The following is a 20,707-nucleotide window of genomic DNA, read 5'->3' as shown; positions in this document are numbered from 1 at the left end:
CTGGGGTGCGCGGGGAAGAGCAGGACATTAGTGAAAGTGGTCAGGGCGGGGTTTAGGAAGGCCGCCGACCAGTGCTGCTGTCCCACAGTGAAGCGGGCGTACAGTCTGGAGAGGTATCCATTTTCCTTGGAAATAGTTCCCTGCTTCTGCATCCCTGGGTCTTACTCTCTCTCTCTTTTCTCTCTCTCTCAGGCGCGCGGGCGGTGTGTTGGCTCGCGCTGTTGGCGGGCAGGGGCGCGGGAGAGCCAGGCTAGCAGGTGGTGACAGAGAAGAAAAATAAAGGCTTTAACTTGCTTTAACTCCGCAAGTCTGAGTTCTTGTGTCCGTCCTATCCAAACCCGAAACTATTACAATATGTATCTGTATAGCAGATGGTGTACAGCTTTTTAGTATGGATTACACTTTTCTAAAACGTGTTTAAAAAATAAAAACGATTACAATCTTATCCTTCCACGTTTGATCCCAAAATCCCAAGAAAAATAAATCTAAACGGGGAGAAAGCTTTGCTGAAAGTTTATTAAGATACTTAGAAGACAAAGATACTGTATCAATTTATGTTGCATTTGTCTGATTACAATTAAAAAAAACATATAATTAAACACGCGTTTGCGATTTAAATCAAAACGCGATTTTAATCAATATAAATGTTATAATAAAATTGTGTAAACAACAGGCCGCAGCAGGGTGACGGTCGAACCGGTGTCGACAAGGGCCTGCCAGGGTCTGCCCTCGGTGAGACAGGGAAGGAATAAGCCAACTCTTCCCACAGCAGGCAGGGTGAAGCGCTCCCTGCTTAGAATAGCAATATTATGGACAATCAATTGACAATAAACATAGAAAAGCACATATTAAATTTGGGAAATTTGGTTTCAAAAGTCCTCATATCAACGATGCCTATACTGTGTTCCTCTACAGTATGCTAATCTATTGTAGTGCATTCGCTCCCCTCTTAGGCTGCACAAACAATCTTTTAGAGTTTTATAGAGAAATAGAGGCTATACAGTATTCGTTACAATATAAACATTTACTGTCAACCTTTAAATCAACAATTGATTTAAAGACGATCTGTCAAAGCACAATGAAACCTATTACTCAATTCTTATGGACTCCCAGTCCCGCCAGGGATTAAAAAATAACATGGAATCGCTTATCTAAAGAAATAACAGTATACAGTAACTATGTTCATGCACAAACAATAGCATGTTACATTATTAATTTGGGGGTCTCCTCTTGTCAGAAAGCGCTAAATTGCATTTTGCCTCAACACTCCATACTCAACAACGATAATTCACAAAGAGCCAGAACATGTAACTCCACATTCCCAGATAGACCTCATTTCCATAGCCCCGCCTCGTATGCAAAACCAACATCCCTCCCCTGTTCTCTCTCTCTGCTGGCATTTGTAATCGTTTATATTTTTAAATAAATTTTAGCAAAGTCATGTATTTTAAAAATCTTAAGATTTCTTTATTTATGTCTTTATTTAGTGGTTTCATTAGTGACAAAGGCTAAACTTTTTTGGAAAAATGTCTTTTATGTAAACCATGTTTGCTATTAATTCATTTAGGGCTAGAATATGTTCATTGTCTTCCAATGAAAGAAGGGTTCCTTTCGCCGTAGTCGGGTTGACATTATTTTGCATCGTGATGCGCGAGGCCGTAGCCAATTACCTCCGGTACGTGTCTGTGCCACGCACTTTGAGTGGCTGCATCTGTATGTTGTGAATGTCTGTAGATTGTATCTTATTTTTAGTTTTTGTTTTGTTTATAAGGGAGAGTGTCATAGAGACAACTCCCTTACCCCCCATCTTGATTTAAATACTTTTATTTTTTCACAATGCCAGACAGAATTCACATTTGCTGCAGCCAAATGGCTTTTATCAATTATCGCGCCCTGCTCCTCAATGGAATCGCTTTAAGATGCGTTGGTGTAACAGTCCAGGCGTGACAAGCTTCTAATGTCTCCCGACTGCGGCGAAAAGAAGCCGTCTTTTATTTGGAAAAGAATTGTAATTGCTTCGTTCCTTGATATTATGATCTGCAAGACCCTTTGGCTCCAAAACTAAAAATAAGATACACTCTACAGACATTCACAACAGCGACAAATCATAAAACCTTTGTTGTTGTTTTTATCCTGTAAAGCATTTTGAGAAGCCACCTTTAAAGGTGCTATATAAAATAAAGTTTATTATTAATTTGCCGGACAGAGAAGTGAATATTAGGAGCCATATCACCCTGCAACTCACAACTGGCAACCTACTGAAGCTAAACAGGTGTGAGCCTGGTCAGTACCTGGATGGGAGACCTCCTGGGAAAAACTAAGGTTGCTGCTGTAAGAGGTGTTAGTGGGGCCAGCAGGGGATGCTCACCTGTGGTCCGTGTGGGTCCTAATGCCCCAGTATGGTGACAGGGACACTATACTGTAAACAGATGCTGTCCTTCGGATGAGATGTAAAACCAAGGTCCTGACTCTCTGTGGTCATTAAAAATCTCAGAGTGTTTCTCAAAAAGAGTAGGGGTGTAACCCTGGCGTCCTGGCCAAATTTCCCATCGGCTCTTTTCAATCATGGCCTCCAAATAATCCCCATCTATGAATCGGCTTCATTACTCTGCTCTCCTCCCCACTAATAGATGATGTGGGGTGAGCGTTCTGGCGCGCTATGACTGCTGTCGCATCATCCAGGTGGATGCTACTACACATTGGTCGTGGTGGAGGGTAGTCCCCATTACCTGTAAAGTGCTTTGAGTGGAGTGTCCAGAAAAGTGCTATGTAAGTGTAAGCAATTATTTTTATTATTATTATTATGATGCAGAAGACAAAGATAAGGATTTGCGTTGCCTTGCCAGATTGTGAATCAATAAAGACATTTAATTAAACACGGGTTTGCGATTTAAATGGAAATTGGGGTGATTGGAACTCTTAATCTAAATAAAATAAAATAAATAAAACAGGTTTCGATTGTTAATAACCACTTTTTATGCGCAAAACACCTGGTTGCCCAGAGAGGACAGGCACTGCCAGCAGGGAGGAATAGAGACAGAGGTGCACTTCCTACTGCACTGTGACAGGACACGGGAGAAATGGAATACTGGTGTGTATTTTTTCTGTGACATATAGTACCAAGACCAGCATTCTACATACTAGGAAGAGGATTTCTTTCTATTTGAAACTTGTATTTTAAACATTTAATTAAGACGGAATTAAGACTTTTGGGTTGTAATTTTAAAAAAGTCAAAAACCGCACTCGAAATGCAATTTAGAGCTTTCTGGCAAGAGGAGACACCCAAATTAATAATGTAACATGCTACTGTTTGTGCATGAATATAGTTACACTGCTATTTCCTTAGACACGCGATTCCATGTTTTTTTTTGAATCCCCAGCGGAAGCGGGCATCCATAAGAATCAAATAATAGGTTTATTCCATGCTGGAAAAAAGAAGAAAGAAAACACATTCCATAAGAATCAGTGCCTTTATATAGTGCCTTTAAAGGTGGCTTCTCAAAACGTTTACATGATAAAAACAATAACAACAACAATATTGTATTTCATTGCACTTTGACAGATTGTCTTTAAATCAATTGTTGATTTAAAGTTTGACAGTAAATGTTTATATTGTAAACATTATATTGTCATTAAACAACCTTATGTTTATTAATGTTCCTTGTTATGCACAGTGAGAATGATAATGTAATGAGAATTTAATCACAGAGTGCTCATAAATTGTGCTAGGAAGAAAACAGATAGGTGTTCTGAAAGGTCACATATAAACAGGTTTTCGATGGACAGAATGATAGTGTAACGATTTCGGGTTTAATTAGGACGGACCCAAAAACTCAGACTTGTGGAGTTAAAAGCTGCCTTTATTTATGTGAGAGAGACACACGACAAGCCAGAGAGAGAGAAACACCCAGGGGTGCAGAACCAGGGAACTATTTACATATTAAAACTATTTCCCAAATTTAATATGTGCTTTTCTATATTTATTGTCAATTGATTGTCCATAATATTGCTATTCTATTTTTCAAAGAAATGTTTGCAAAAAAAAGTAATGGCTCCTGCTGGATTTGAACACCAAACCCATGATTTATAAGTCAGGAACTTAGACCACAGTGCCACACAAGGAGTGGTGAAAAAGACCTACACAAACAGTATCAACAGACATTGTACACCGTGTACTATTGTGTTGCAGTATATGAATATAATTATAACGTTATTAATTTCTTTAGATACGCGATTCTATATTATATTAGCAGAAAAGCTTAAAACTACCACTTTTTATACACGTTATTCCACGTTAGTTAAAGACTTCGATGCTTAAAATGTTTAGGGAGAAATGGTATACTGGTGTGTATTTTTTCTTTAAAGTACCGAGACCAGCCATATACTGTAATACTGTATGTTTATGTTCCAAAATTAATATCGTTTTTGGCCTTCACACGTGTTATGCTCCTCTACTTTTTATGCTCAGCTACTAAGATTTCCCTTCAGTGGTAAAATTCCATATAAATATTCAATACTAAAACGGGCACAGTAAAGACATTTAAATCTTTCTACGACTGACCAACGCACCACGAGTGCCCCTGTCGGTCAACCAATCACGTACTGTGGTATTGCGCGTCATCTCGCGTCACAATGCGCGAGGACATAGCCAATTACCCGCGGTACGTGTCTGTGCCGCGCATTTTGTCTGCATCTGTACCTGCAGTGATCAGTGAACAGGTCATGTCAGATCCCAGAGCTCCAAAGATATACTGGTGGGATAATTGGCCTATGGGAAAACTGGCCTTGGTGTGAGTGTTTATGAGTGTCTGTGTGTGCCCAGGGATGGACTGGCATCCCGTCCAGGGTGTATTCTGCCCTATGCCTGTTTCTTGCCAGTAGGGCTGGTGCCAGGTATAAGTGAACTAAGTGGCTGCCTAGAGCTACAAAGCTGCAAGAGGGCCCCCTCAATGTGCAACAAAACATATTATTAATTGGCACGTTCAAATGTGAGCAAAAAATTCCTTATAGTGGCTCTTTCTGTAGCTGCTGTGGATCATCCTAATGGATGCCTGATCAAAAAATGACCAATCATAATTGAGTAGATAATATCTTCCTGAAAAGCAGAAAAGAAGAAATCTGAAAACTGAGGTATGCTGAAGTCATTGTAATTTTGTATTATATGCATGATAATGTAATTTGTATTTCATTTGGTTTTGAGTCTATCAGATCCATGTATCTAGGGAATGGTAGATAAGCCACATTTTCAAACTAGACACATGGACTACTTGAGGTGTTTTACTAGAAGTTAACAGATTCACATTTCCTGTAGTTGTACATGTGCCTTATGGGTCACACGGCTAAAAATTGGTGCTGTCCGGCCAAACAAAAGTGAATATACAGTACAAAAGACTGTTCAGTGATTATACGTAATCAAATATAAAACAAATTGTTTTCCTAGTGGTTTCTCCAGTGCTTCATTAAATGGGGGTATTGTAAATTCAACCTATAGCCTTTCAGGATGCAGTCACTCTCCCAGAAACAGCAGCAGAAGCAGAGAGGAGCTTTTCAGAGCTCAAGTTATAACATGCCTGAGGTCAGCCATGGTATAAGACTGGCTCAGTGGACAGGCCATCAAGAGTATTAGTCACGCTGTGGGTCAACTACTATAATTACAAAATGCAATTGATGACTTTGCCTCCATAAAATCAAGACAACATATTTACAGAATGTTTTTTTATAAAACCTTCCTTTCTGCCCCGCCTTCCTGTTTCACTCTCTCGTTTTTGAGTGCCCTTATTTCTTACTTAATTACATACAGTATTTATTTCTGCAATTCCTTTCACAAAGGTTTCACAGCAGTAATTTGTAAGTTCTGATTTGCTACTATTTTGAAGTAATAGAGCCCCTGTTTATCATTATTTATTGTTATTAATTACTTAATAACATACTATTTATAACTCTAATGTTAAATACGTATTTGGTTTGTGAAATTTGTGCTGTTGTTTGTAACTTATGTATTAGATTTTCTTTAAAACTGGTTAATAAAAATTTACTAGTTACATAATTTATTTTTTATTTTGTTTTTAATTTTAACTTTCAACTGTTGACTCCAAACAGCTGTCAGAGCAAGTTAGGTTGACAGGATGTTCACAGCTTTTGTATGAGTCTAATTATTCAGCAATAAACACCAAACCAACAAGGAACCCCTAAAAGCTAAAAGCTTTTGCAGCTGAAAATAATTTTCAGCACTTTTTTAGACTTAACTGTTCCAGTACAAATGGAGTGCACTGCATATCTTACCTATGAAATTACCTATCAAGTATGTATAGATGGCTGTACCAGAGGAAGTATTCCTGGTCAGGAAAGCTGAAGCTTTCATGATTTAATTTTCTTCTGGTCTTTGCAAAGGTTGACCACCTTTGCCCTTTGCAGGGTGCCAGTAGGTACACCAACAAGAGCACTGACATGGACCTTTTCTTAAACATGGTGCCAAGGTGTTTGAATTAATGCTTGGAACGTCATTAGAATTCTTCTATTTTTCATACATAATATAAATATGTAAATGATGAACTTCATGTGACAAAAGTAATTTCAGTATGACTTTCGGCCAGACAGATCTCATCTTCACTAAACAAAAATGCAAAGCCATTTAGTCCTAGTAATTGTTATTATGGATTATTTTAGTGACTGTTTCGTCTTTGTTATGAAATGACGAAATTGAAAAACAGGTCATTGATGAACATTTTCATCATAATTATTTTTGACTAAATTAACACCGTGTCTGAATCCCAGGTTCATTCGGTTCAGTATCTGGGTGAAAGAGTTGAGATGAGATTTCAGAAAAACCCACAGCCTCTTCTTAGGCCTGCATTTTTCCATGTGTCCCCTGGTTGGTGCTTCACTGTTCAAACTGAAGAAATCTGCTGGGATGACTGTTAGTCTTTTGAATACACTCAATTACCAGGTTACGCTAAGATTCTGTTTTCAAGTAGGTTAAGTTTTACACATGTAGGTGTATAGAATGTGCAGAATGTCAGGTGGTACTGTATACTGCAGTAAGTGCTACAGTGTTTTTATATTGTTTAATTATCTGACGCAGGACAGCACTGTACAGCAGGTGCTTGTGGTTGTAGGAAAAAATCAGTACAGTATTAAATATTTATTAACCCATTTTTGCTTTCCTGCACTAAATATACTTTACTGACACCACGACATCACTTTAAGTCAGAACACGTTCTGACATGTATGTATGCTGTACTAGTGAAAATTTCATTACATAGTGATTACACACAACTCCACATAAGATACTGTAAGTCACAGCACTGTATAAAACACCATAATTATTTTTTAAATTACCTACAGTGTTCAGAATTATTAATGTATATATAGAATTCAGAAAGCATATAATTATATTTTTGTTTTTAATTATTAAAAACATGTTCCTGTCCTGTTCATGTTTAGACATTTCCAGGAATCCTGCATAGTGTTAAAAATAGGGTTTTCTAGAGAAAAAAAAAACATGTTGATGATTCTCTTGGAAAATTATGTTTCAAGATAAAATTTGAAAATATGAAAGAAACAAGTGGATTTTAACAGTTTGTTTAACAGTTTGTGCCTACATTCCACCCATCTCTTACTGAACATCCATCGGATTGAATAGTCATGTCATGTCATGTCATGTTATTTACCAAACCGCTTCATACTACTGTATAAGGTGTCGTGGGAAGCTGGAGCCTACCCGGCAAGCAACAAGCACAAGGCAGGGTACACTCTGTCCATCGCAGGGCAAGTGCAAGCCAATCATACATGGGGACAATTTGGAGGCCACAATAAAGGCTGAATGAGAAAATTTGGCCCAGACACTGGGATAACTCCCTACTCTTTTCGAGAAATGACCACTGAGAGTCAGGACGTCGGTTTAACGTCTCATCCCAAAGACAGCTGATTGAATAGTATTATTTAACATTCAGTGTCATAACATTTCACTACTAACCTAATCAACTCCAATGATGTCATTTACACCACCTATACATTCTCAAGGACCCCAGTCACAAACTGTTTTCCCTCCTACCATCCGGTAAACGGTATTGAAGCATTTAGTTGGACAGAATGTATTGCATACACCTAGGACACATTACAGCTCTATGTATATTAAGCTCTGAGTTTATTTTATAAAATTTCTATTGCATTATTATCTATTATTATGTAACCTTGTTTTGTAACTTTAATTTTGTGATTTTTACCCCCCTCCGGTGAGCTCGCAAAAAAGACATTTCATTGCCATTAACTACTGCTGCACACTGTATTGTTGTGCATTTGATAAATAAACTTTGATTGATTGATGAATTGATACTAGTCAGTCGTCCATCTGACAGTGACCAGCTAGATGTTATGGACAGTTGTTGCTCCACCACCTTTGTACAACAGCTAGCATTTTACACAAATCTCCACCTGCTTTAGACTGGGTGTTTTTTCATTTGCTTTTTTATTCAAAACCTGGCATAATTAAGATTGAAATTATTTTTTGTTTCACACTTGGAAAGGATTAACACTAAAAAAATGCCTTAAAAAAAGTGATATCTTTCATGGAGCACATAATGATTTTCAACGTTCTAGGTTGCGATAAAGCTGAAAGTGCCGAATCAGCCCTTGAAGATTCTGTAACACTGAAAACATTTACAAGCTGTTTCTTGTAAATGGAGCATGAAAGTGAAAGAGAATCAGGCTGGGTGGTAACAGTTAGACAGGATGTACAAATGCATCTGTCTAGAATACAGGATGTGTCAGGTGGTATACTGAGGTAGAGAATATATTTGTGTAACTTTTTAAGATAATTTTTTCAAACTTTCTGATTCAGAACTACACTCTGTGTTAAACAGCCAGGTGGTGAATTGAATACTGGCACTGACTGTGCTTGTGATTGTCAGACAAGTCAGTACAGTATTAGATGATTATTAACCTATTAGTGCTTTTCTGCACTAGTCATATTGTGTGCATACTGCATGAGTGACAATTTCATCAAATACTGCACAGTGGCTACATTGTTGAGACAGGGTGCAAACACAGTGTTACCAAAATTCGAAATGAGATGCACTACTATTAGTTATAATACTGTATAATATTATTATAATGGCAATCCCTTATTTCATATAATTGTTTTTAATTGCATACAATACACAGAATCGTTATTGTGTACACTTATCAGGAAACCTTGATGCGATCTGTGCACTGATTGTTCACTGGTTAATACCAGCTAAATGGTACAGAATGTTAGTTATGTCACAATCCACATGGGTATAATCAGCATTTCCCCAGCATATTGTACAACAATACAGTATGTGGATAAAACCTTTTGTGGGTGAGCCTTGTCCAGTCTGTCTGACTGGACTGAATACAGACATTGAAGTGCAGAAACTTTAGGAATGCCGAAGAAGTACAAGAATGTGAAAATTGCTAGTGTTGTTACACATAGAATGTAAAAAATCTGAAATCAAACAAAAAGTTCAGTACTGGAACTGGCCAAAAAAATAAAGTATCTCCAAAACTAGTGACTGTGGTGACAGTTAGACACATAGGACAGTTCCCCTAAAGGTTAAACATCTTGTACGCAAATATGACATTCAATACTGAAAGTGAAAAATAAACAAAGTTTTGTTTTTAGCAATCATTTCCTGATTGGTGCTGTTTCCTATAAATATATTGTATATGTGGGCAATAGTCACATCATCAATAAATGAGTGGTAATGGAAGTGCTCTTTTATTGATCAGAAAGACATATTTTTTCTTTATTTCTTTATTTCTCAGAACAGATTTCACAGTTTGATACAAATTCTAACAAATGATTGAACTAACATCATTAAGTGTAGAACTCCGGTCATCTTTCTGCTTCAGGCCCAGTGTTGGGCCCAGAATTGTTACTGTGTACACTTATCAGGAATCCTTGATGTGATCTGTGCACTCATTGTTCACAAGTTAGTATCAGCTAAATGGTACAGAATGTTAGTGTTGTAACAGAAGAAATAAGGTTCTTGATCCCGAGATGAAGTAAAACAGATGAGTTTATTGCATGCAAGGAACAATAAAGCCGAAGTCTTGTTTCCCGCAAGAAACAACAAAACCGAAGTATTGTTCAACGTACTGGTACAAACTTTTGGGTTATATAGTGTTTTCTTCTCCGTTTCTGACGTCACTCGGTCTGATGGTAAAGAGGGGGGTTCATGGTATTTGGCCAGTTTACGATGTTCTGGACAAATGGTCAGTTTAAGATTACACCCAGGGGGGTTCCTAGCTTGCATCTGCAATCCTTATCAGTTAACCCCCTTTCCTGCCATAAACTCCAGCTTGTGACTTAGAAGTCTAAACCCCCTACAGAAAGGATTAAATTCAAACCCCCGTCTTCACATCTTTCTTCATTAGTTATGTAAAAATCCACATGGGTATAATTGACATATCCCCCAACATACTGTACACCAATAAGTGCATAAAACCTTTTGTGGGTGGGCATAAATTGTAAAAGATACTGAATAAAACCAAATGTTCAGTACTGGAATTGGAAAAAAATAAAGCTTCTCCAACATGACAAACAATACTGAAAGTTAAATTTAAACTAAGTTTCATTTTTAGTAGTCATCTCCTGATTGGTCTGCTGTGTTTCCTGTAGATACAGTATATGTTCACTGAAACCTTTCGATTTGATATTTCTGGCAAAGCAGAAAAAGGACTTTGCTCCTTTGTTTTGAAACTGGTAAGAAAAAGTATAATATTTATACTTCCAACTAATATTTAACTTTTTGGCATTAATGCTGTACTTGCACTATTGTATTGTATTGCAACACCAGAATAACAGAGTTGTCAACAACATCAACATCAACAATAATGATAATAATATAATAATAATATGCTTTATTTAATTTTATACAAAGGATTTAAAATAAACTATGCGTAGACACAAAGCTTATTTACCTTCTTAAGAAGAAGGCTTTGAGCCTGAAACTATATGCTACAGTATGTAGAAGAGCTTGGGGGAGAATAAACCTGAATCGGTAGAAGAGTAGTAAATCAGGTACTGATGTACCAAGCCATACAGAGCCTTATAGGTGAGCATGAGGATTTTACAGTCGACATGAAACCTGACAGGAAGCCAGTGCAAGGACTCCAGGAAAGAATGACATTGTTCCCATATGTTTGCAGGATGATAGACTTTTAAAATTAATATTGTTTCACAAAATTGATGCTGATTGAATGTAACACATATGATGTTTTTTCAGTACAGAAATGGGTGGTTCCAAATCAAAAGGTAAGATTCTTCTTTCATACGTAATGTACAAAAAGTAGAACAAGAAGTTGACTGAACGGCCAAAATATTGTTTTTCCTTTGCTTTTCAACGTTGAGTTAACTATCACTTGTTCCTTTAATAAGCAATGCACCTTTCCTGTGCAGTGAAAGATAGGCTTCTAATTTAAATAGAATTTAATACAAAAAAAGCTAGTTATGCTACTTCTGTGATATGTTGCTCTTTTATCATGGATCATATAAAAGGCTGTCTGGATTGTTTGAGAAAGTGAGAGTGTCTTGAATGAGTTTGATCTGTCAAACAATTGTCTGCACATCATACTCACCCCCTTACCCAGCCAATATAACTACAGTGAGTAAAGGGAAATGGCATTAACCACTACCATGGGTTTCTTGGTACCCTGAGAATGTTCTGATTCCCTCAAACACAAGCTAAACTCTTGGAATAATGTGCCCCTTTTGGGGTGGTAGGTGGCTCTGTGGCTAAAGATCTGCGCCTGTGGCTGGAAGGTTGCTGGTTTGAATCCCGCAGCTGGCAGAGGAATCCTACTCCAGTGGGCCCCTGAGCAAGGCCCTTAACCCAGCTGCTCCAGGGGCACCATATAAATGGCTGACCTTGCCCTCTGACCCCAAGCTTCTCTCACCCTGTCTGTGTGTCTCATGGAGAGCAAGCTGGGGTATGCAAAGATACAAATTCCTAATGCAAGAAATTGTATATGGATAATAAAGGGATCTTATGTTAATCAATAGGTGTTCTTACTGGTATCTGGGTGATGTGATGTTGGACGATCTTCCTAATACTATGGGATAGGGAAGTAGTTTGGTCACATCCACGGTAGCACAATATTTACCTTGAGAGGTATAGAAGTTAATACCAGTGGTGGGATATATTTTGGTATATGGATATTTGGATATAGATGAATTCCAATTCCATTTTTAAGAACTGTCCCTCCAGGTAAAACAGTAGGGGTTAGCCAAGTTACAGGAGTCCAGTAGGGCATCAATGGTTTTCCCTTCTACTTTTATGAGTCAGGGCCACAGGGCAGTTGGATTTCTTCCATCTTCTGAATCTACCTGCCTGGGTTCGGGCTGATTCGGACAGTCAGAGGCCAGATGTCCTTAATCATGACAAATGAAGCATCTGAGAGTCTTCTGTCATGGTGTAACCCATCAAATAAGTCTTCTTTGTGGGGACATTCAAAGAGGGCTAAAGCTTTGTACTGGTCCGTGTTAAGCCTTGAGGAAAAAAAATAGAATCATTCTCTGAGGTTTTTAGAGAAGAAAAAAGGTCACCTCAGCTGTGTAACCGATAGCATGGTTGTGGGATGAATGAAGGTGACAGGTGACAATCTTGGAGGAAGAAACAATTTGGTGGGCTGCTTTGGTGGTGTTAGGGGCCCTCTAGTGGTGAACAGGAGAAGATTCCTTCTGTGCTGTACTCCATATAAAAAAGTAGAGGAAGAATTATAAATCTTAATGTGGTCATTTATATTATTATCATATTTAGCTAAATAATTGTTAAATATTTCTGAGATTGTATATAGTGTTGTCAAGGGCTACAAGATAAACCTTGTGACCCAATCTGACTTTCAATAATCTGGACTACTAAAATACATGGAGCAAAGTGGGGAGAGGAACTGCAGTGGGACCAGTTCCTAAGGGGTTCATGTTCATCTGCATTTATATAGCGCATTAATACAGACTGATACATATAGAGGAGCATTTACAAGCCTCTTCATATCACTCTAGTATGGTGTCAAAATATACAGTGCAAACTCTAAATTCATGTTATTGCAACAGTCTCAGACAATCTGATACTTTACTGTCAATTTGTAGTTCACCAGACCCAGGTAAGGAAAAAGGATTGAAGAAACTGTGATGATTTCAAGTTACATGAACATTGTCATGATGTCATTTCTGTTTTTTAGAACTTGATGAACCATGGAGGGAAATACTCTGGGGCAAAGAGTAAGTATTTAAAAACACAGCATGAAACCCACATCACATTGTACCTCCCAATGTGGAGCTGTAAGAATGAGATGATGGCTGTTCAATACAGTCCTGGAGAGCTGCTGTGTTTGTATGTCTCTAAAGAGATGATAGAAGGTGTTCAGTTAAGAACAATAATGAGTATAAAATTGTTAATAGCCGAGCTGGAAAGAAAAACTACATTATTCCTTTACCTGTCTCATACCTCCTGACACCCATAGTGTAAAACCCAGAATCCATAATGCCTGGTAAGAAGTCATGGTTGTCAGTAATTGGAGTAAGAAGCCATGTATATAAATATATTTTTCATAATAAAAATCTCAAATAAAATTGCTTCCTAATTATTTGTTCCTGAATTTAGCATTATAAAGAAATATACATAATTTCAATGTGGATTAAAAAAGGTTCAATGTGTTTACAATATGCTATAATAATAAATTGTTCCTTATATATATCTGGCAGAGTAATGTAGCTCTGTAAAACTATGTGGATGTAAAACAGAATAAAAATGTAAAAATAATATAAAAGTAATGTAAAACATTTGAATCTAAACATAAAAGAAGCATGTTGCACTCACAGCAAGATATAATAATAAACTATTTCTGTACTGTACCCAACATGGTAATTTTGGTTTGTAAAATATAACTTATTTCTTTTTTTAAAATTAATTTTAATGTTTAACATTCTGTAATATACAATAGAAAATTAATAAAAGTCTAAACTCTATACAACTTAAATTCTATCACTGGAAAATGTTTGTCTCAAGGGGCTCAATATTGAGTGGAATTCAAAACCAGGCTTCCAGACACCATGTTAAGCATTCACTGCACCACCTGGCAGTTTTACAAAACAGTGCTATCCTACAACACAATATAAAAAAGTGTGGTGTGCTATGTTGTACTGAGGTGTGTTCACTGCAAATTGCTGCATTATCCTGCATGCATTCTGAATGCCTGGATCTGTATAAATTAACAGAGATGTTCTTAGTTGAGTAGCAAAAGCAAAAAAAAAAAATGTGAACAGGAAGAGTGGTAGAATTGTTTAAAAAGCATAATTCTTGGTCTGAAAATGATTGTTTAAGTAGAGTGACCTCTACTTACAATCGTAATATCACAGTAAATTGTAAATACAAAATTTCAATATTTACTATTATTTTGTTAGCCACTTCGTCAAGCTGTTTTTGACAATAAGTATCTGCCCACAGAACAGTGTAGAAACCCAGTTATACACCCTTCTAGGATGTATTATTTTTTCTTTATTGTGTGATCTCTTCTTTCTTATTTGCAGGGAGAAAGCAAGACTGATAAAAGAAATAAAGACTTTAACACCAAAATACAAAGAAGCAAAAGAATTAAGAATCATGATGGCTGGACAGATCACGGCTGGAAAGTCCAGTTACATCAATACAATTGATTCTGTGTTTCAAGGTCATTTGACAAGCCGAGCTTTGGCTGGTGAAGATATACACAGTTTTACCACGAAGGTTAGTAGCCATCTAGAGGGTCTGTTGAATGGAATAATATATACAAATTCTTTATAAATTATTTGCAATGCTGATAAACATACGGGTAATTTAGTTATGATAGTATATAGCAAACTCTACAGTGACTTGGCACTATTAATGAATGGATTATTCCTGACTGTTAATGTCATGGATTGTGACGCCTAAATGCAGGAACTGCTTTTGTTGTGTCGATATAGCAATTATGAGGATGCTAGGACCCTTTTTTTCTTGCAACAGGATCTTTTTTTTCTTTTTTTCAGTGCACTCACAGTTAATTCACAGTTATCCTAATGTGCAGAATATCCCAGTTATTTACAGTATTTCAGTCTTCCCTTCACATAAAAGTATTTCTATAATAATAATAAATTATTGCCTACACTTATATAGCGCTTTTCTGGACACTCCACTCAAAGCGCTTTACAGGTAATGGGGACTCCCCTCCACCACCACCAATGTGCAGAATCCACCTGGATGATGCGACAGCAGCCATAGTGCGCCAGAATGCTCACCACACATCAGCTATCAGTGGGGAGGAGAGCAGAGTGATGAAGCCAATTCATAGATGGGGATTATTAGGAGGCCATGATCAGTAAGGGCCAATGGGAAATTTGGCCAGGACACCGGGGTTACACCCCTACTCTTTTTCGAGAAACGCCCTGGGATTTTTAATGACCACAGAGAGTCAGGACCTCGGTTTTACGTCTCATCCGAAGGATGGCACCTGTTTACAGTATAGTGTCCCTATCACTATACTGGGGCATTAGGACCCACATGGACCACAGGGTGAGCGCCCCCTGCTGGCCCCACTAACACCTCTTCCAGCAGCAACCTTAGTTTTTCCCAGGAGATCTCCCCTCCAGGTACTGGCCAGGATCACACCTGCTGAGCTTCAGTGGGTTGCCAGTTATGAGTTGCATGGTGATATGGCTGCTAGCTAAAGCTAAAAAAAATTATATGATTGCCCACTCAACACACAGAACAGATGATACAACTAATATCAAGTACAAGAACCCCATTGACCCCAGTTACCAGAACCAAATGTTTCAAAAGAACAGTCCAGTATTTTTATTTTCCATAACCAGCTCTGGCTGGTGGCGTGGTGTGCCTCCTTACACCACAGCAAAGAAAAGGTGTAGTTTCAGGCACCCTCCTCTGTCCCAGGAATCCTAAACAACGTTTTAGAGGAAGATGCTGGAGCTTTTCTCTTCTGCTTTCAGTACCTGATATCCAAGTCCTCTCTTGGGTCCAATAGCTACAATATCTGTGTTTTCTAACTTCTGTCTGCCTTTTCAAAATTCTACCCTGTTCTCTTGACTTTGGGTTTTTAATCCCCCCTTAACAAGGACTCAAGATTTGTTCTCAGGGGATGTGGAATTCTTCCTTTGATGTTCTGGGTGTGGTAGAGCTCACTACTCACTGCTCAGGTCTCATTGAGGAACCAGCTGTATACAGATGCACTGTGTATTCATACCCTGTTCTTGAGCCCCCCTCCCATACACAGGCACAGTCAAACCTGTCTTGCAGCCACACCATTAACCTATGGGAGGAAGCTCAGAGAACATGGAAAGAAATGCTTCAATACTTAGGCTGACAGTGTCCATTCAATGCAACTTAAAGTCAATACAGTCCCAGACATCTGGTCCATACATCTCCCAATTTGTGATAAGCAGAAATTTTACCACCTTTTAGCCTCATCATCAGATTTCAAAAGTGATACAGAGTTGGACTTGGTCAATAGTAGGATGCAAACCTCTTTGAAGTACTATGTATTTTGACAAGACTACAACTAAATAGAGTTTCAGATTTCAAGATTTTTTATTTGCCATATAGAAGTGTATTGTGATGCTTACTCATTCAGCTGTACCTAGTAACAGTGAAAGAAAAATGTAAAAATAGATACAAATGACGAACAGACAATGGACATTACAATACATTTAGACATTAGATGTTATAATACAGCCAAGACAGGACATAGTGCAGACAGTCCAGTACCTTGAAGTGCAGGTGCTAATTTGTCCAGTAGTCTAAACTTAGCAGTTTATGATATGTTATTTTTTAAATCAGTTCCTGAAGATAGAATATGAAAAGAGCAAATGTAGAAATCTGTTTAAGGTTTCCAATAAGTCTCCATAATGGCTAAATTGAAGCCAAAACAAAGGCATCTGTCCATTAAGACCTGAAGTGAGATGATCTAGTCTTTTAGTACAATGGTATTAACTATACGGACCTATAAAAGTGCAACACACTGATGCCCATTTATCTGTGCAATGGGGATAATTCTCTCAGAATTTATAATTTAGCTTTTCTGACTTTTCTGTTTAGTTTGACCCATTCAGAGTAGAGGACCGTGCAAATGGAGAAGGTGATGGAGTTCTCCCTTTTGTTATCTATGATGTCATGGGAATAGATAGAATTGTGAAACATCCTGATGACTTCATGAGTGCGGTGAATGGCCATATAAAAGATGGATACAAGGTAAGTTGTACTGACAATGCATCACCATTCCATCCCATAACTGCTTTCGGATAATCTTCAGTTTAAACACTAGCCTCTTTAGACAGACGGCTTGGAGAGGAATCAGAAGTGAGGCACATTAGCAAGTATCAAGTCTAGAATGGTAAAAAGCAGGTAATTCAAGTGGAGCTCTGGATGATCACTGGCACAAAACTCTGTCTCTGTAATATTGTCAAACAGTCCGATTCTACTGTATGTTTGTACGACTGCTGTAAGCATAACTTGCAGTGCTTTTGGGGTGTGTGCTACAACAGCACAATCATTAACATACTGGAGCTCAAGTACATATTCTGATTTTAGCTGATTGGCAGTTTGGAATCTCCTGATATTAAAGATGTTCACGTCCAACCAAAAGTTAAAAAATACCCTCTACAACAATACCTGCCGGAGTTGTGTGACTCACAGGCAGAAGATGTTAAATAGGACTGGTGCAAGCACACCATCTTCAGGAAGCACTTCAGTGATGGTGGCAATAAGTCAGTGAAGCATGACCACTGCCAGACCTTTGCCAGCAGCTGAAAGCTGCTGTTGCCCCAAATTGATCTGTCACCCTTGTTCTGATAAAAGCTGATGTTTTCATCCCTCCATTGATGTGGAATGCATTCTTGTCTCCACAATGAAGTGATGAAGGGCTGTGATGGAAGCATAACCTCCAATTTTCAAAATTAAAATGGGATGAAGTCAGATCCAGGAGTTTTTTTTAATTTTTGTAAGACTTGATGGCAGAGTAGGGTTCGAAGAAGGTGGGTGGGAGATCAAGACCCTGGATGGTGGGCAGGACTTGAAGATCTTTTAAAAGTGAGACATTGACTAGGTTTTGATTGTTTAAGACTGCTTGGAAATGTTTGCTCTACTTCTGTACTATTTTTCTTTCAACCTTTATTAAAATAGATCAATCTGCGCTCCTAATAGGAGAGAGATGGCCATGGATGGTCTCGAATGTGTTATAGAAGTCAGCATGTCATATTTGTCCACGTGCTTCTGTATTTCATGTGCCTTGGATATCCAATACTCATTTTGAAATTGTTGCAGAAAGTTCTGTACATTTCTCCTCCATTCTTCTTACTGTTTTCTGAGAACCTCAGAAGTGGGGTTGTAATCCTTGTGCATGGCACCTAGTAGGTTGAAGATGTTCTTTGAGTTATCATCAACTCAGTCTTGATGTTTCTTTCTACTATAGCCGATGGATTAGAGTGCTTTCTCATGGAACGATATACAGAAGTCTATTTGTCCTCAATAGAGCCCTCTTCAGTTGAGGTTTTCAAGAATGCTGCATGTTGGTTCGTACCTCCACTTCTCGTATGCCACAAAAACACAATCACTGCAAAATGCAGTTGTTGTTTTTTTCTTGGAAGAGCTCTTCCTAGGTGAACAGATGTCCCAATCTTCATTCTGAGCTTAGCTATGATCATTCTATGATCTATCTAGCACTCTGCCCTTCTCATGGCTTGTGTGAAGAGAACATGTTTCATATCAGGGAGCCTAACAATGATGTAATCTATAAAATAGCATGGGTGCATCCATTTGTATTTATTTTTCATTTGAAAGATGGTGCTTTGTGTTAGTTCTGGATCCCGAGATGAAGTTAAACGGATGAGTTTTATTGCATGCAAGGAACAATAAAACCCAAGTATTGTAAAAAAGTGCCGGTACAAAACATCCAGTTTATATAGCTCTTTTCTGCCGCTTCTGACATAGCTCGTTACTATGGTAATAGCCCTTTTCGGACGCTTCTGATGTAGCTCATTACTATGGTTATGGGGGGAGGTCACGGTATTCGGCCAGTTCACAGACTTTGGTCACTCTTAATGGTCAGTGTTAGTTTCCCTTCCCTGGGGGGTTTCCTAGCTGGCATCTGGAATCCTTATCAGTTATCCCCCTTTCCTGCCATAACTCTAGCCTGTTACTTAGAAGTCCAGTCCTCACGCAGAAAGGACTCAGTTAACCCCTTCTTCACATCTTGTATCTTTCTTCATTCACCCCTTATAAAATATGGCATGCGTCAGTGCTGCCTATTTTTTTTTACACAAACAATGTCAGGGCAGACCTTCCTTTCTAGGTGTACCGGCATGCATTACCATGACATTGTGAGTCCCACGGTTACAGCAAGATGTGATTAATGTCTTTGTACAAGTGATGGTTACAATTCTACATATAAACAATACTAATCCTACAAATAAATATTGTAATAAAGTTCCACCCCAGGACCCAAACGCAGACCTCAGCCATGTGGAGATCTATCATCAGAATCTTAGAATAGCATTATAGACCCAACTCTGATTATTATCTGTGGCTGATAGATATGACAACTCCAGCAATGTATTGATACCATATTCTCCAGTAATGTTCCTCAAGCCTAACAAGCACGCTCTTGGCCCACGTTAGGAAGCATCAGACACAGAAACGGTAACAATATCTTTCTTTCTGTTCACTCAGTCTCTGGTGCAGTGGCTCGGTGACAGTGCGATGCGTGGATCCAGCAATCTCAGCCTGTCACTCAGATGGCAGTCAGTAGATGGTAGATGGCAGATGGTCGGTAGTCAGTAACAATTGATATGGTCCCTCCCCAGCAGGGTTGCAACGTCTGGCAGGTTATCTCTTCTTCACCCACACCCACTCGCCAGGTATCTGGTCATGTCTTCCCTCTACTGGAGGTCGCCAAACGTCCAGCACCTGTTCACAAGCCCTGTGCACCGTTTCAGTTAACAACCTATAATACTGTAACAGCGAATTAGCAAACTCAACAATCCGTTACCCCAAATTTGGCCTTCCAGGGAGTTTCTTTGGTTGCCCATGATGATCTCAAATGGGCTTAGTCTCACAGTTCCGTTTGATCCAACCCGTAGACTGCAAAGGGCCGCAGGTAGAGCATCTACCCATGGTGTTCCTTCAGTTGATATTTCATCAGTCGGTCTTTCAGAGATCAATTCGTTCCACTATGCCTGCAGACTGTGGGTGACGGGTATAATGTAACTTCCACCTCACTCCCAGTGAGGCAATTACAGCCTTACACACCTTCCCAGTGTAGTATGTCCCTAGATCAGTATTCAAGTGACAGTGCAGAATCCACCACGGAATTATCTTCGTCATCAAATGTTTGAGAGTTACAGAGGTAGTGGCCACCAGGAGAACAGATTCACCATCATTAAGAGTCCAGTGTTCTCTTTACATATTGGCAAGCTATAATAGTCAATTTTCCAGTACATGACAGGTCCCTCAGGGGCTGGCTTTCTGAGCCATCACACCCGCACCTGAGCTGTAGTTGAGTTCCTTTGCCAAGCATCACATTGAAATACAACATCAGTGTCTGCTGCATTAAACACAGTCCCTACCCAGTTTCGGGACAACTGGGGCACCATTTGACTCACACCCGGGTATCTGACAGCATGAATTTGTCGGGCTACAAAGGGCATTAGGCTGTGAG

At 38.7% G+C, this 20,707-nt stretch overlaps 1 protein-coding gene across 2 annotated transcripts in view; it reads left to right on the top strand.

The window, feature by feature from the left end:
* The first annotated feature begins 10,650 nt into the window (after positions 1–10,650).
* Positions 10,651–20,707, top strand: part of LOC148646950 (interferon-induced protein 44-like) — a 36,900-nt gene continuing 26,843 nt past the window's right edge. For both annotated transcript variants that reach the window (XM_088608654.1, XM_088608655.1), the window contains exons 1-5: positions 10,651–10,727; positions 11,251–11,279; positions 13,205–13,244; positions 14,553–14,748; positions 17,092–17,244. In XM_088608654.1, coding sequence (XP_088464780.1) covers positions 11,258–11,279; positions 13,205–13,244; positions 14,553–14,748; positions 17,092–17,244 — 411 coding nt within the window. In that variant the 5' untranslated portion in view covers positions 10,651–10,727; positions 11,251–11,257. The remainder of the gene's footprint in view (positions 10,728–11,250; positions 11,280–13,204; positions 13,245–14,552; positions 14,749–17,091; positions 17,245–20,707) is intronic.

This window comes from Lepisosteus platostomus, chromosome 16 (assembly GCF_059453375.1).
Source record: "Lepisosteus platostomus isolate fLepPlt1 chromosome 16, fLepPlt1.hap1, whole genome shotgun sequence".
NCBI classification, from domain to species: Eukaryota; Metazoa; Chordata; class Actinopteri; order Semionotiformes; family Lepisosteidae; genus Lepisosteus; species Lepisosteus platostomus.
This window is presented reverse-complemented; position numbering and strand designations above follow the sequence as displayed.